This window comes from Jaculus jaculus, chromosome 7 (genome assembly GCF_020740685.1).
Source record: "Jaculus jaculus isolate mJacJac1 chromosome 7, mJacJac1.mat.Y.cur, whole genome shotgun sequence".
Taxonomy (NCBI): domain Eukaryota; kingdom Metazoa; phylum Chordata; class Mammalia; order Rodentia; family Dipodidae; genus Jaculus; species Jaculus jaculus.
In genome coordinates, this window is record NC_059108.1 from 49,921,073 (window position 1) to 49,935,133 (window position 14,061).

Here is a 14,061-nt window from a genome sequence, read left to right on the forward strand (position 1 = left end):
ACAGTTATGGGTAGGATAAATGTCTACATAATCATGTCCCAACATGTGGCTCTGACATTCTCTCCGCTCCCTCTTCCGCAAAATTTCCCTGAGCCATGTTGGGTTCATTTTTGGTCTGCTTCAGCGATGAGGTGTTGGGGGCCTCTGGGTCTCTGGATCTCTGATTTGGTAGGAGTTGATTTTTCTCTGTGTTGATCTCCTTCACCCTTGTGCTGGTACCTGGTTCACCACCAAGAAAACAGTACCCTTGCTTGTTTCTACAATTGTTCTTAGTCAGAAAATGGGTCTTTATGACTGAATTCTGGAATGTGAGGAATGATCATTCTGGACAGAGGAGGAGAGAAAACAGTGCAGGATTGCTCAGCTAGGCAAGGAGTAGAAAAAAGAACAGGGCTGGGGTGATGGTTTAGCCATTAAGGTGTTTGCCTGCAAAGCCAAAAGACCTGGTTTGATTCCCCAGGACCCACGTAAGCCAGATATACACAGGGACACATGCGTCTGGAGTTTGTCTGCAGTGGCTGGAGGCCCTGACATGCCCATCTCCCCCCTCTCTCTTTCTCTCAAATAAATAAGTAAATAAATAAATAAAATTTAAAAACGAAAGAAATCACAAGGGTTCTCTTAAAAAAAAAAAAAAAAAAAGAACAGACAAGACTTGAATCATCTACAAGGGCTGAGTCCGATTTGGGAAGGATGACGATTTAGGTAGGTGTTTGCAGCCAGCACTGGAGGATGCATGTCACTGAAGGAAGAGATTACTACCTAGCGGTGCTTTTACCATTACACGTCACTGTATGTATGCACGTATGTGTTTGCAAACAGAAAATGAGAGAGAGGGAATGGGCATGACAGGGCCTCTTGTCAATGCAAACAAATTCCAGATACATCTACTGTTATGTGCAACTGGCTTTTTGTGGGTACTAGGAAATAGAACCTGAGCCATCAGGCTTTGCAAGCAAGCACCTTTTCTTTAAACTTTTTTTAAAAATTGACAACTTACATAATTATAGACAATAAAACATAATTCCCTGTCCTTCCCCACTTTCCCCTTCACAAGTCAACCCTCCCTCCATCATATCCCCTTTGTGTTTCAATTAGTCTCTTTCTTTCTCTCTCTCTCTCTCTCTCTCTTTTTTTTTTTTTTTTTTTTTGAGGTAGGATCTCACTCTGGTTCTAGCTGACCTGGAATTCACTATGTAGTCTCAGGGTGGCCTTGAACTCACGATGATCCTCCTGTCTCCTGAGTGCTGGGATTAAAGGTGTGTTCCACCAAACCCAGCTTTCTCTCTCTCTCTTTTTTTTTAAAGGTAGGGTTTCATTCTATCTCAGGCTGACCTAGAATTCATTGTGTAGTCTCAGAGTAGGCTTGAACTCATAGCGATCCTCCTACCTCTGCCTCCCGAGTGCTGGGATTAAAGGTGTGCACCACCATGCCCAGCTTTAGTCTCTCTTTTGATGTCATCATCTTTTCCTCCTATTATGAGGGTCTGTGTAGGTAGTACTAGGCACTGCGAGGTCATGAATATCCCAGCCATTTTATATATGGAAGATTGCATAGTAAGCAGTCTTACCCTTCCTTTGGCCCTTACATTCTTTCTGCCACCTCTTCCTCAATGGACCCTGAGCCTTGGATAGTGTGATAGAGATGTCTCAGTGCTGAACACTCCTCTGTAACTTCTCAGCACTCTGGTGCCTTTTGAGTTCTCCCAGTGGTCATCGTCATCTGAAAAGAGAAGCTTCTCTAACCAAAAGTGAGTGTGGCATTAATATATGGGTAGGAATGTTAAAAAAAGTGCTTACAGGGCAGTTGGTTGAGCATAATATATGCATTTAACCAGACAAGAACAGGCATTAATTCCCTTAGGACTTATGACCTCCCCTGCCATAGGCTTTTGACTAGGTTTTCAGTGCTAGGCATATATTCTCTCCTGTTGAGCGGGCCTCCAGTCCAATTAGAGAGCAGTTATTTCCCTCATAGCAGACATGCCACTATTGTATCCATTGGCTCATTTGGCTTAGATGGCCAAACTTAATGCTTTACAATGTCCACTGTTGTTTATCACCATTAATGACTTCTCTCTCCCATGGAGCTACAAACAGCATAGCTTTTTCCAGCTTTCTGACAGCTGGTCCACCGGGAGGAGGCTTTTAGCTCAGCTCTAGCTTGACTTCTCAGTGACCTGAAAGCAAACTGTTAAGCCATGTCTCCAGCTCCATTCCATATCATTCTTGACCAATCACTTCTACTAATCATGACAACGCAGGACAGTGAGGGAGCAGAGCATGGCTTTTGCATACTGCCATGATTTTTAATTTTCTTTTCTTTTTTTTTTTTGCTTTTTGAGTTAGGGTCTTGCTCTAGCCCAGGCTGATGTGGAATTTACTATATATTCTTAGGGTAGCCTTGAACTCACGTTGCTCCTCCTGTCTCTGCCTCCCTCTTGCTACAATTAAAGGCATGTGCTACCACCCCCAGATCATTTACCTATTAATGGGCACTTTCTCTGTTTTTGATAATTGTGAATTTTCTATGAGTGTGGTAGTTTGAATAGATGCCCCCCAATAGAGTCAGGAGTTTTATTAAAGCTTCTCTGATTTCTAGCTACCTGACTAGAGGAAATGTCACTGGGTATATTTTAGGGTCTAGCCCTAAGGTGTGATGGTGGTCTAAAGATATGCACAGTGTCTGAGTTCCACCTGGAATTCCTAACTGTGCTTTTGTGTGGTGTAGGTTTTTTTTTTTTTTTGGCATGTAGGTTCTTTCTCTCTGCTTGGACCTGTGAATGCAGGCCAACTTCTTCTGCCATTATGGAACTTCCCCTGGATCTGTAAGCCTCAATAAATCCCTTCCTCCATAGCTGTGCCTGGCCTGGAAGTACATCTTAGTGAGATATAGCTGTCTACTACAGAAATTGGTACCAGGAGTGGTTGAGATGAATCTGACCATGTGTATTTTGGTATTTTGGAACTTTTGTTTTGGAGGAATGGGCATGGACTTGGTGCTTGCAACTGAAAACACCACTGGAGTGGTAAGCCAAGTATTGTGGACTATTCTTGTGAGAGTTAAAAAATGTTAAGTGCAGGGAGAATTGAACTTGGAGGCTTGTATTATAAACTTTCTAAGGCAAAGGAAAGACTACAGAAAACCTTGCTGGAACTATGCTATTGGCATAAGGGCTGCCTGCATTCTACTGACCTGTCCCAGAGAGTTTGATCAAGGTTGAATTTGTAATGGATTGATGTGCTTGGCTAAAGATATTGCACCAAGAGATTTAAGATTTTAAGTTAGAAAAACTCAAGCAAGTTAAAATTACAGGCCCTGAGACTGGTTTTATGTTGCTGAAGCTGCTGTTGTCAACATATTAGCAATCTTAAGGAAGATGGCCCAACTGCTTTACATTAAAACAATGGAGAGGATGCCTGAGGAAAAACTATAATAGAAATGCAAACTCAGGCTGGAGAGATGGCTTAGCAGTTATGGCATTTGCCTGTAAAGCTGAAGGACCCAGATTTGATTCCCCAGGACCCACATAAGCCAGATGCACAAGGGGCACATATGTCTAGAGTTCATTTGCAGTGGTATGCCCATTCTCTCTCTGCCTGTCTCTCTTTTCTCGATCTCCCTCTCTCTACTTGTAAATAAGTAAAATAATAAAAAAAAGCAAATTCTTTTGGAACAAGTTGACTGGAGAAGGATACTGCTTTTCAAGGTCGTGATTTATTTTGTCCCTGAATTAAGAATATGGCTGTGTCCTGCACACCTGGCATTGGTTTCACAAGCATGAAAAATGCATGATGTGGTCATGAAATGCACATGGTTTCAGGAGCCACTCCTGAGATGCAGCAGATAGGCATGGTGTGATGACCCTCATGGCTATACTGGCAAAGCCATTGGCAGATGGCTTGTGTTTTGAATAGAGACCTGTAGATGTTTTGTATATACTAGGACTGTACAAGGGTTACCATGAAGGCTATTGGCTAGGAATGGAAGTTTTCTCTGGTTACTCAGCCCAGCTGGAGGGTTAGAATTGGAAAATCTGGAGACTAATCAGTCACTGGTTGTATGGGACTTGAACTGCAGAAGTTTGATGTTTGCACGATGGTGGTTTAGTTTGCATTGGTCTGGTCTCTCCTTGTTATGCCTTATGGAAGTTGAAAATGTTTACTCTGTGTCTTTATATGTTGAAAGTATGTAATAACTTGTTTGATTTTTACAGGACTCAAAGCTAACAGACAATCTTAAATCTTAGATGGGACTTGGGACTTTGGAGCTATGTTAAGTTGGTAAAGACTATGGGGGACTTTGAAATTGGACTGAGTACAATTAACAATGTGAGATGGTTTTAAATCTATTGGGACAGGAGTTTGAATACATGCCCTCCAATAGATTCAGAGTTTTATTAAGACTGCTTAGATTTCCAGTTACCTTGTTGGAGGAGATATCGCTGGGTGGATCTTAGGGTCCAGCCCTAAGGTGTGGTGGTGGATTTGGAATTCCAGTTTAAAGATATGGGAAGTGCCTGAGTTCTGCCTGGAATTCCTAAGCGTGCTTGTGTGTGGTGTAGGTTTTGAGTTTTTTGGCTTGGGGCTTTTCTTTCTTTTTGCTTGGGCCTGTGAAAGCAGGCCAACTTCTTCTGCCATTATGGAGCTTCCCCTGGATCTGTAAGCTTCAGTAAATCCCTTCTTTCCTAACTGTGCCTGGTCTGGAAGTTCATCTCAGCAACTTGCAATTGTCTGCTACAATACATCTTTGTGTACAAGTCTTTACATGGATATATGCTTTCTTGACACTTGGGTAGAAGCTTAGGAGTGAATAGTTTGGTTTTAAGGCAGGTGTATATTTAATTTTCTGCATGTGCATGTGTGCATGTATGCATGCAAGTGTAGTATGTGTGGTGTCTGTCATGTATGCATGTATGCGTGGAGATGTGCATGACCATGAGTATTTCTGTGCAGGCTGGAGGACAATGTCAGTTTTCCTTCTCTATTGCTCTTCTGCTTGTTTACCTGAGAAACAAGTGTTACTGAACTGAAGCTGCGTTTTGGTCAGCCTGGTGAGACCCAGTGAATCTCTGGCCTGTTTCCTATAGGACTGGGATTATAGACATTTAAGTTCCCTTCAGCATGTGGGAGAGTACTAGTTCTTCCACAGGAGCCAACATTGCCTATTATCCAATAGCATCTGGTCTATACTGGTATGAAGTATGAAGAAAAATTTGTAATATCACACTAATTTAAGCTGTGTGACAGCAAAATTTTGATAAGTTTATAAGTGTTAACTCTAGGGCCTAAATGATCTAGATTTATTGAAAAAAGTTATTGAAGATATGGAATTATTACTAGAACCACCTCCATCAATGTGGTTAAAATCTTGACTTTCTACACAGTAGAGAATACATGGCACTCTGTTATTTTAAACACCCATAAAGTATGTGACTCTGACCCCTCAACCTCATTCTGGGATCAAGGTCCTCTCAGACATTGTAAGCTTCTAGTATGCTTAAAAATTGAAGGGGAGCTTGTCAAAACAAAGATTCTGTGTATGATCCCTAGTATTCTGAGCCAGTGGTCTGGGCTGGAGTCCTGGGACCTACACATTTTAGAAGACACTAGCTAAGTATATTTTTCATACCTCAGTAGTGTTACCTAGGGGACTGCTTTCTTGCAGGGAATTGCAGTAAACATTCAAATGTTACACACTGGATTTCAAGTTCTTTGGTGAGTAGCTAAATTGTTATAAGCCTCATGGCTTATTTTTACCTTTTGCTGCCTTTGGATAGTTCACGTGCTGTAGCGAGATTGACCCAATTCAGAGCCCTCTTCTCTCTCCCACCTCCTGCCTCAGGGTCTGTTCACCTCCTATAAACTTGAGTCTAAAATAGAATGCAGTGCAGAATTTATGGGAGTTAGTTGATACCTTAGTATTAAATGAAAAGTTAGCTTTTTGTCTTCTACATTAAAGTAATTATTTATTGCCTTAAAGAATTTATATGCTGATTTCCTTCACTTAAAAGCACAGACACAATCTCACATAAAGTTGGAATGCATTTCTGCTAATCATATGGTGAAATTTTAAGCACATTACTTTTCTTCTCTTTAAAAATGCACTTCAGAACTATTTTGGTGGAAAGCTGTCTGCTCAAGGGAAAATGCCTTGGATTGAATATAATAATGAGACAGTGTCTGGCACAGAGTTCATAATTGACTTTTTGGAAGAGAAACTGGGAGTGAACCTGAACAAGAACCTTGGCCCTCATGAGAGAGCTGTGTCGCGAGCCGTGACCAAGATGGTGGAGGAGCACTTCTACTGGTGAGTTCCCTGTGGCACATGCCTGTCCTTTCCCAGTAAGTCCAAGTTCTTGTTCATCTTTCCAAAAGATTTTTGTTAAGAGTTTGGGATGAGAAGGCTGACTGACTTAGGGCCTGTGTTCTGTTTGTTGTTTCTGGGTGTCTGGTCAGAACTCCATGGATGTTCTTGCAGAGGCCCAGCTGGTAAATATCTTTGGCTTTCCAGACCATGTCTCTGTCAGTGGTATTCCTGTCTCCCAGCTCATCACAAAAATAGCCATCTGTAGTAAGTCAGTGCATAAGAATGGCTGTGTTCTGGTAAAAATTTATTATGGACACAAACTTGCATTTCATTTACTGCAACATATCTAATTTTGATATTTTTCTACCATTTAAACATGTATAACATTCAGTCTGCATGCTACAGTTTGCTGGCCCTTGACCTAGACTGGAACTCTCCTAGTTGAGTTTCAGTGGGTGGGGCATCAGACACTTGGAGGAGGGGTTATAAGACTGAGTGGAGAGAATTCCTAGGTGGAATAAATGACACTCTTGTGAGCTTCCATTAGTTTCCTTGGGTAGTCTCAGAAGTGAAGGATCTAGCTTCTTTGCCTTGCTTGCTGGATTTCTTGTCAATATCCCTAAGCTGGAAGCATCACACAGTTGTGTTGACCAGTTCTGTCCTGTACCTTATTCTGCTCATGGTGGCTTTAGCTGGCTGCAACACCATAATGCATTAATCAAGCCTGGTTCTTCTTGCTTTGCAAACTCATTTGTCATGGGGTATTTTCCTCTTTCTTCCATCCATTTTCTGGCACTTCTGCCCTTTTCTCTATATCCCTTAAGATAACATAAAATTTCTCACCAATTCTGCAAACTTTGCCTTGTCCCAAAGAGTTAAGTAGGATTTGTTAAGCCTACCTTTTGGCATTGTTTCTCCTGGGCCAGTTAATGGCTTAATAGCTTTTTCTAAAGAGACAGCTTCCCTGTGGGGTGGATTGTGGGATTCTTCCTCATTGACTCCCTAGGTCATCCACCTGTTCTCTTTTTAATTGGAAAACCTGCTGTTCTGATCTCTGAGACTTTTATTTTATTTATTTGAGAGAGAATGGGCATGCCAGGGCCTCTAGCTACTGCAGACAAATTCCAGACACATGTGCCACCTTGTGTATCTGGTTTATGTGGGTCCTGGCAAACCAAACCTGGGTCCTTTAGCTTTGTGGGCAAATGCCTTAACCACTAAGCCATATCTCCAGCCCTATCTCTGAGACTTTTAAATGAACCTCTACTTACTTCTTTCTACTTCTGGTTCTTGCTCAGTTTATCTTGGGGTTGACCAGTACTCCACCTCCTCTCCCCACTCACTGTGGAAGTGAAGGAGGGCTGAGCAAGGAGGTGTCTGGGAGAAGAGTATAGGTGGGTGCAAATCACTGTGGAAGAGATCAGACATGGCATTTAAGGAACCTAGGCCTTGTCCATATGATGCTGACTGAGCTGTTGGGACAATGCTTTCAGAAATCACAGTGGGAACCAAGAAGTGTGACTGTGCATGACTCATGTGGCTTCTTGGAAAAGGCTCATGGGAAGGAGTCTGGCTCCCTGGTTTGCCAGGCTCCAACCCAGCTGTGCAGTAATGAAGAGCCTGTCCAGGGCTAGTTTGATTCTCATGCCTTCTTTTTTTAAAATAGCTTAAACTTTATTTATTATTTAGTTATTTATTTGAGAGAGAGGGAGAGAAAGAAGCAGAGAGAGGGAGAGAGAGAATGGGCACTCCAGGGCCTCCAGCCACTGCAAATGAACTTCAGACGCATGTGCCCCTTGTGCATCTGGCTTACATGGGTCCTGGGGAATCGAACCGAGGTCCTTTGGCTTTGCAGGCAAATGCCTTAACCACTAAGCCATCCCTCTACCCCCTTATGCCTTCTTTTGATAGGGCTTCCCAAAGCCTCACTTCATTTGACAATAGGTCAGTGATGTGGAGAGCTGTCACACTGTTAGCTGTTTGGAAAGTGGCAGGACCTGTGTTTCAGTTGATATTTTGGCTATAATGCTTCAATTTTTATAGTGGCTCAGAAAACATATATGCTGATTAGACAGTTTAGATTCAGCACAATCCCCATTTCCCTCAAGCCCTTTGCTCTGGGAATGTGCATTATTTTATATGTGTTTCCCCCAACCCCCATCCTGGAATTCACTATGTAGTCTCAGGCTAGCCTTGAGCTCATAGTGATTTTCCTACCTCTGCCTCTTGAGTGCTGCCTTTGGATTGTCCTATCCCCATCTTGTATTCACCAGCTACCAGCTAATATAGGAGTGAGGCCAGGCAGTGGATATGGGTAAGGAGGGTGAGCAGAGAATAATTTTTTTCCTCTTAATTCACTTTCTGATTAGAAAAAACATGTTTTTGAAGTTTTGATATGCAGTGGTTTTTCATTTCTAGTAATAGAAGGAAAAACAAACATTTCTTTTCTTTTTTCTTCTTGAAGATGAGGTCTTGAGAGCCTCCTGCCTCAGTCTCTGAATGCTGGAATTAGAGGCATGTATCTCTGTGCCTGGCTACTTTCTGTGTTTCTTTCTTTCTCTCTCTTTTTTTCTTTCTGTGTTTCTTTAAGTTTCTGGACCCTTAGCTGAACTTTTGCTTTGGGGAGATAGTGAAGACTTTCCCTGCATGGAACTTTAAGCCATCTTAGAGAAAGGACCCTCACTCCAGGACAATGCCCAAGGCAGTGAATCCTGGACTTCCTTGGGCTTTTCTGTTCAGGTCCCACAGACCATAGCAAATGGAAGCCCGGGCACAATGTAGGGAACTTACCTCAGTATGCAGGCATATCATAGTTTCCTTGAGATCTTGCTTCACTTGGATGACCATGGAGCTCCCGGGTGTGTCTGCACTTACAGAGGTGGGGAAGACATTCTGTTAACTCACAATGCGTAACTCACTTATTTGATGATCTGAGGATTTTAGATGGCATTTTATTTTGTCTTGAAATCTTAAAAATATGTATAATTCTCCAAAAACCAAACTAATATAAAGCTGGCAGCATTAAGTGATGTCACATAAGTTTGAAGCTTTGTCTTAGGCCTGTTCAAATAAGCACACTCGGCTATAAAGTAGCTTCTCTTACATTTAAAATCTATATAATTATGTCCTACTTACATTATAAAAGCTCTATTGAAGCTGAAGACTTCCTCCCCCCGCCCCTTTCTTTCTTATCTCCTTTGCTCTACTGAGTGCTTAAGTCACATCCAGTGCTTGGAAACTGGTATAAGAGGATGTCTCTGGCAGGGAATCAAATTACTGAGGGAAATTGATTTTTGTAGCACTATACCTTCTTCAGTGAGTCATACTGCCCCCCTCACCCCCCCACCCCCGTGGGCATCACCAAAGACCTTAAGATTCCAGTATAGAGCAAGGCACCAGGGACAGCCCTCAGACTACTTCATTATTCCATTTTCACCCATACAAATGTGGGTATTAGGCCAACAAATTCAAATCCATTTCTAAGTTGAACTAATTTAATTTTTGTGCTTGCCTTTTTTGGTGCTGGGTATTGAACTTAGGACTTAGTGCATGTTGGCCAAGCAGTTTCCTATTGAGCCACAAACCTAGCCTGAGCTTGGCTTTTGATATCGTGTCAGTGACAGAGGGAAATGTGGGGTGGGGTATGTGTGTGATAAGAGCCAAGAAGATGCATGGAAGCCAGATGGTGCTTCTTTATTATAACTCTATTGATATATTCTCTTTTCTTCCTTTTCCCCATCAGTCTTAGCTGTAGTAAGTGCTCTTGCTTGGTGATAGTGCTGAAACATATCATAAGTTCCCGTACCCACTACAAAATTCTTAGAATCTGAGCAAAAGATAGCAGGATGTAGCCCAATGCTGGAAAGGCATTCTCATGACTTGTAAGTCTAGGCTCTGAGACTCAGTGGTTTTTTCATGGTTTGCTGAGTTTGTAGCTTTCTACCATTGGCTTAGCATCACTCTAGGCTTTAATGAAAAGTATTTTGATTAAAATATCAGGAATGAGGGACTGGAGATATAGCTGAGAGGTATTGGGTTTGAGTCAGCACTGGAAACAAAAATAAAATAAAACAAATCCGGAACCAACATTCATTTCTTCCTCCTTTTCTTATTGGAGTTTGAAACAGAGTCTTGTTATGTACCAGGCTGGCTTTGAACTCACGATCCTTCTGCCTAAGCTTCCTAGGTGCTGGAAAATTATAGGCATCATGTACCAGGATGCCTGGTCTTTGCCTGTTGGCTTGATCTCCTTTAGAAATGTTTGGAGCAGGTTTTATTATTTGGTTCCAGGATAACTTTTAAAAACTTGTTGACCCATTTTTTTTTTTTTTTTTTTGCAAAAGGGGTCACATATATTAGCTGTGATAAAGAAAAATGAGTGTCTCAACTCTCTGAAATAGAATTAATTATTTTGTCTGCTCTTTTCCCCATTTGGCCCCCATTAATAGTTCATGATTCCCTGTCTGTGGCTTTTAGTGGAAAGGGAAGAGTCTTGAACCCTGAAGAGTAGCAGTCCCCTCTTCATTCTGGAAAGGTACTGCTCTCACCATTTTTCCATTCAAGTAGTCGCTAACCCTTAGAAATGTTCACAGCAGTAGTTGTTTCTTTTGAATTCAATAAGTACTTCATTCTTCAGTGAAAGAGGTGAATCACTACCAGTGGCCAGGTGCCATGTCCCTACCTTAAAATGGCTGTCAGGTTGGAGGAAGATATCAAGCCTTTGTGATGGTCATGGCATGGGAAAGAGTTGAAGAGCCTAAAAAAAGCAGCAAACACTTGCTGGAGAGATGAAGGTGTTGAGGGGAGGGGAGGGAAGGGGAAGAATAGGATGTCCAAACAGAGGGAGCAGTATCTGCAAATGTTTAGCATTTAGGTGGAGGTGCTTAGGAAGGGTCTTGGTTTATACAAGCTGCTATAACAAAATAATTTCTTATTTTTAGAAAAATTATTTGTATTCAGAATAATATCTTACAATGAATAGTTTATTTCTCATAGTTGTGGAGGCTAGGAAGGCCAAGATCAAAGTGTTGGCAAATTCATTGTCTACAGGCAGCTCCCTTCTCAGTGTAACCTCACAAGGCAGATGGGGTGAGGGGGTTCTATGGGGTCTTCTAACTACAGTAATTTTACTCATGAGGGTGATGCCAAAGGCCTCACTTCCCAATACCACTGCACTGGGGATTCAGTCTATAGCATGGAGGTAACATGTAATTCTGTCTGGCCATAGCATTTAGAGATTGTTGCAGTCAGATGTGTATTTCTGGTAGAAATCACCCAACCAAGGACAGCTTGTGGAAAAAAAGAGGTTTATTTTGGCTAACAGGTTCTAGGGGGAAGCTCCACAATGGCAGAGGAAAATGATGGCATGAGCAGAGGGTAGACATCACCCCCTTGCCAACATCAGGTGGACAATAGCAACAGGAGAGTATGCCAAACACTGGCAAGGGGAAACTGACTATAACACCCATAAGCCCGCCCCCAACAATACACTGCCTCCAGGAGGCATTAATTACCAATTGCCATTAGCTGGGGAGATTAGCATTCATAATACCTAAGTTTATGGGGGGCACCTGAATCAAACTACCACATTCCACCCTTGAGCCCCATAAACTGATATCCGTACATGATAGAAAATATGATGCATTCACTCCAACTTTAAAAGTCTGCATAGTTTTTATCAATTCCAATGATGTTCAAACATCCCCATAGTCCAAGGTCTTTTAACTGAGCTATAATGCCAAAAATATACCCCCAAACCCAAAATGGCATAGAATAAACATTTACACTGCAAAAGATGGCATTGGGCATAGCAAAGAAATACTCAAGCAATACATGATTTAAACAGGGCAAACACTGAACTCTGTAACTACAAGTCTTACAATTCTAGCCAGTGACAAATCTCCAAGTCTGATAACTCTAACACCAGCAACAAGTCGGTGGTCTTCCAATTCTGCCCCTCCAGCTAGGCTACTCACAGTCCTGGAAACTTCTTCCAGGGGCCGGCAGCTTTCCTTAGCAGCCATTTTGTGGTCCTGGCATCACCACTGGGTCTCCATTGCAATTCATCCTCATGGCCCCATGGGGTCTCTATGCAGGCAACCAGCAAACCTGCTTCACCCTGCCCATGGCCATTTCCAAAACAAAAGATCGTGTTGCAAACTCAATGACCCTCTCTTTCCTGCATTTCTTATACTCTACAATACCAGGTAGGGTGATAATTTGTTAATCTAGGAGGGAATAAAGCAGACTTTGAAGAATAGGACACTTCTTGAGCACTCAGTCCCCTCCAAAAAAGTCTACATTCTTCCCATTGCCCCAGTGCAGGTCAGTTGGCCCAGTCTCAAAGGTTGTAATCTCTCGATTGCAGCAGTTCACCCAAAGATTTCATTTTTTCTGTGCCATATACCTCTGCTCACACCAGTTCATTTCTATGCAAAGTAACCCTGCACAACTTCTTAGGACATGGACATAACAGCAAGCTTCTCACAGAAACTGCTAGCCTAGTCTAAGCAAAGGTCTTTCTCACCCTCATAAATCAAACCTCACAGTCCATAGTTCTTACTGCATTCGAGTCTTTCAACTCTGACCAGAATAGTCCATGAAGCTGTATTTACAGCATTGCAAGGCATCTCAGGCCAAGTTTTCAAATCCTTCCACATTCCTTCTGAAAACCTGGTAGAAATATCCCAACCAAGAGCAGCTTGTGGGAAAAAGAGGTTTATTTTGGTTGAAAAGTTCAAGGGGGAAGCTCCATGATGGCAGGGAAAACAATGGCATGAACAGAGGGTGGACATCACCCCCTGGCCAACATCAGGTGTACAATAACAACAGGAGAGTGTGCCAAACACTGGCAAGGGAAAGCTGGTTATTATACCCATAAGCCCACCCCCAACAATACACTGCCTCCTGGAGGTATTAATTCCCAATTGCCATCAGCTGGGGAGACTAGCATTTAGAATACCTAAGTTTATGGGGACACATGAATCAAACCACCACAGAGGTAGTGTTGAGAGATGGGGTTGAGACAGGCCAGACCATATAGGGTTTCGACTATAGGAGCAGTGAAAAAAATCTCCTGGGATTCATGAAGAATAATTCCTGGGGTTCTGAAACATCAGGTTTGAAGGAAGCAAAGATGATGTGTCCAATTTTGGAAATATGGTTTGTGTTTCTTGAAGCTCATTTAAGTGGGACTCTTGGATCTCAGGACTGAGATCTGGGCTGAACATACATCTAGGAGTGAGTTTGAACTGCTGGGTATGAGTGAAAAAACCTCAGTGATTGTAGAGGAAGTACATAGGAGGGCAGAAGATAAAAGATTCAGCACATGTGATAAGTGGGCAGAAAAGCAGCAGAGGTCTAAGATAAAAGGGAGTTCCAAGAAGGAGATGGATAGTTTCTAGTGCTGGAGAGAATTTATGAAAGCTAACCGTGGCAGGAAGGTGTATTTGGATTTTTGTTAGTTTGTTTTGAGGTAGGGTCTTACTCTAGCCCAAGCTAAGCTGGAATTCACTCGATAGTCCCAGGCTGGTCTTGAATTCACAGCAATCCTGCCTCTGCCTCCTAGTGCTGGGATTAAAGGTGTGTGCCACCACTACAGTAGGAAGGCATATTTGGATGTATAACTGAGTTGCTGATTGTTGGCTTGGAGGAGACTGGATTTGGTGGAGTGATAGGGATGGAAGCTTCACCATGTGAGCAGTTGCCTGAAACCCTGATTGTAAGAGGTGTGTCCTCCACTGTAGTGACAT

General features: G+C 42.4%; 1 protein-coding gene across 3 annotated transcripts in view; it reads left to right on the forward strand.

Annotated features, from left to right (window-relative positions):
- The window catches only part of Faxc (failed axon connections homolog, metaxin like GST domain containing), a 66,962-nt gene that overhangs the window by 16,592 nt on the left and 36,309 nt on the right, over nucleotides 1-14,061 (forward strand). For all 3 annotated transcript variants that reach the window (XM_045155190.1, XM_045155189.1, XM_012949246.2), the window contains one exon: nucleotides 6,114-6,310. In XM_045155190.1, coding sequence (XP_045011125.1) covers nucleotides 6,114-6,310 — 197 coding nt within the window. The remainder of the gene's footprint in view (nucleotides 1-6,113; nucleotides 6,311-14,061) is intronic.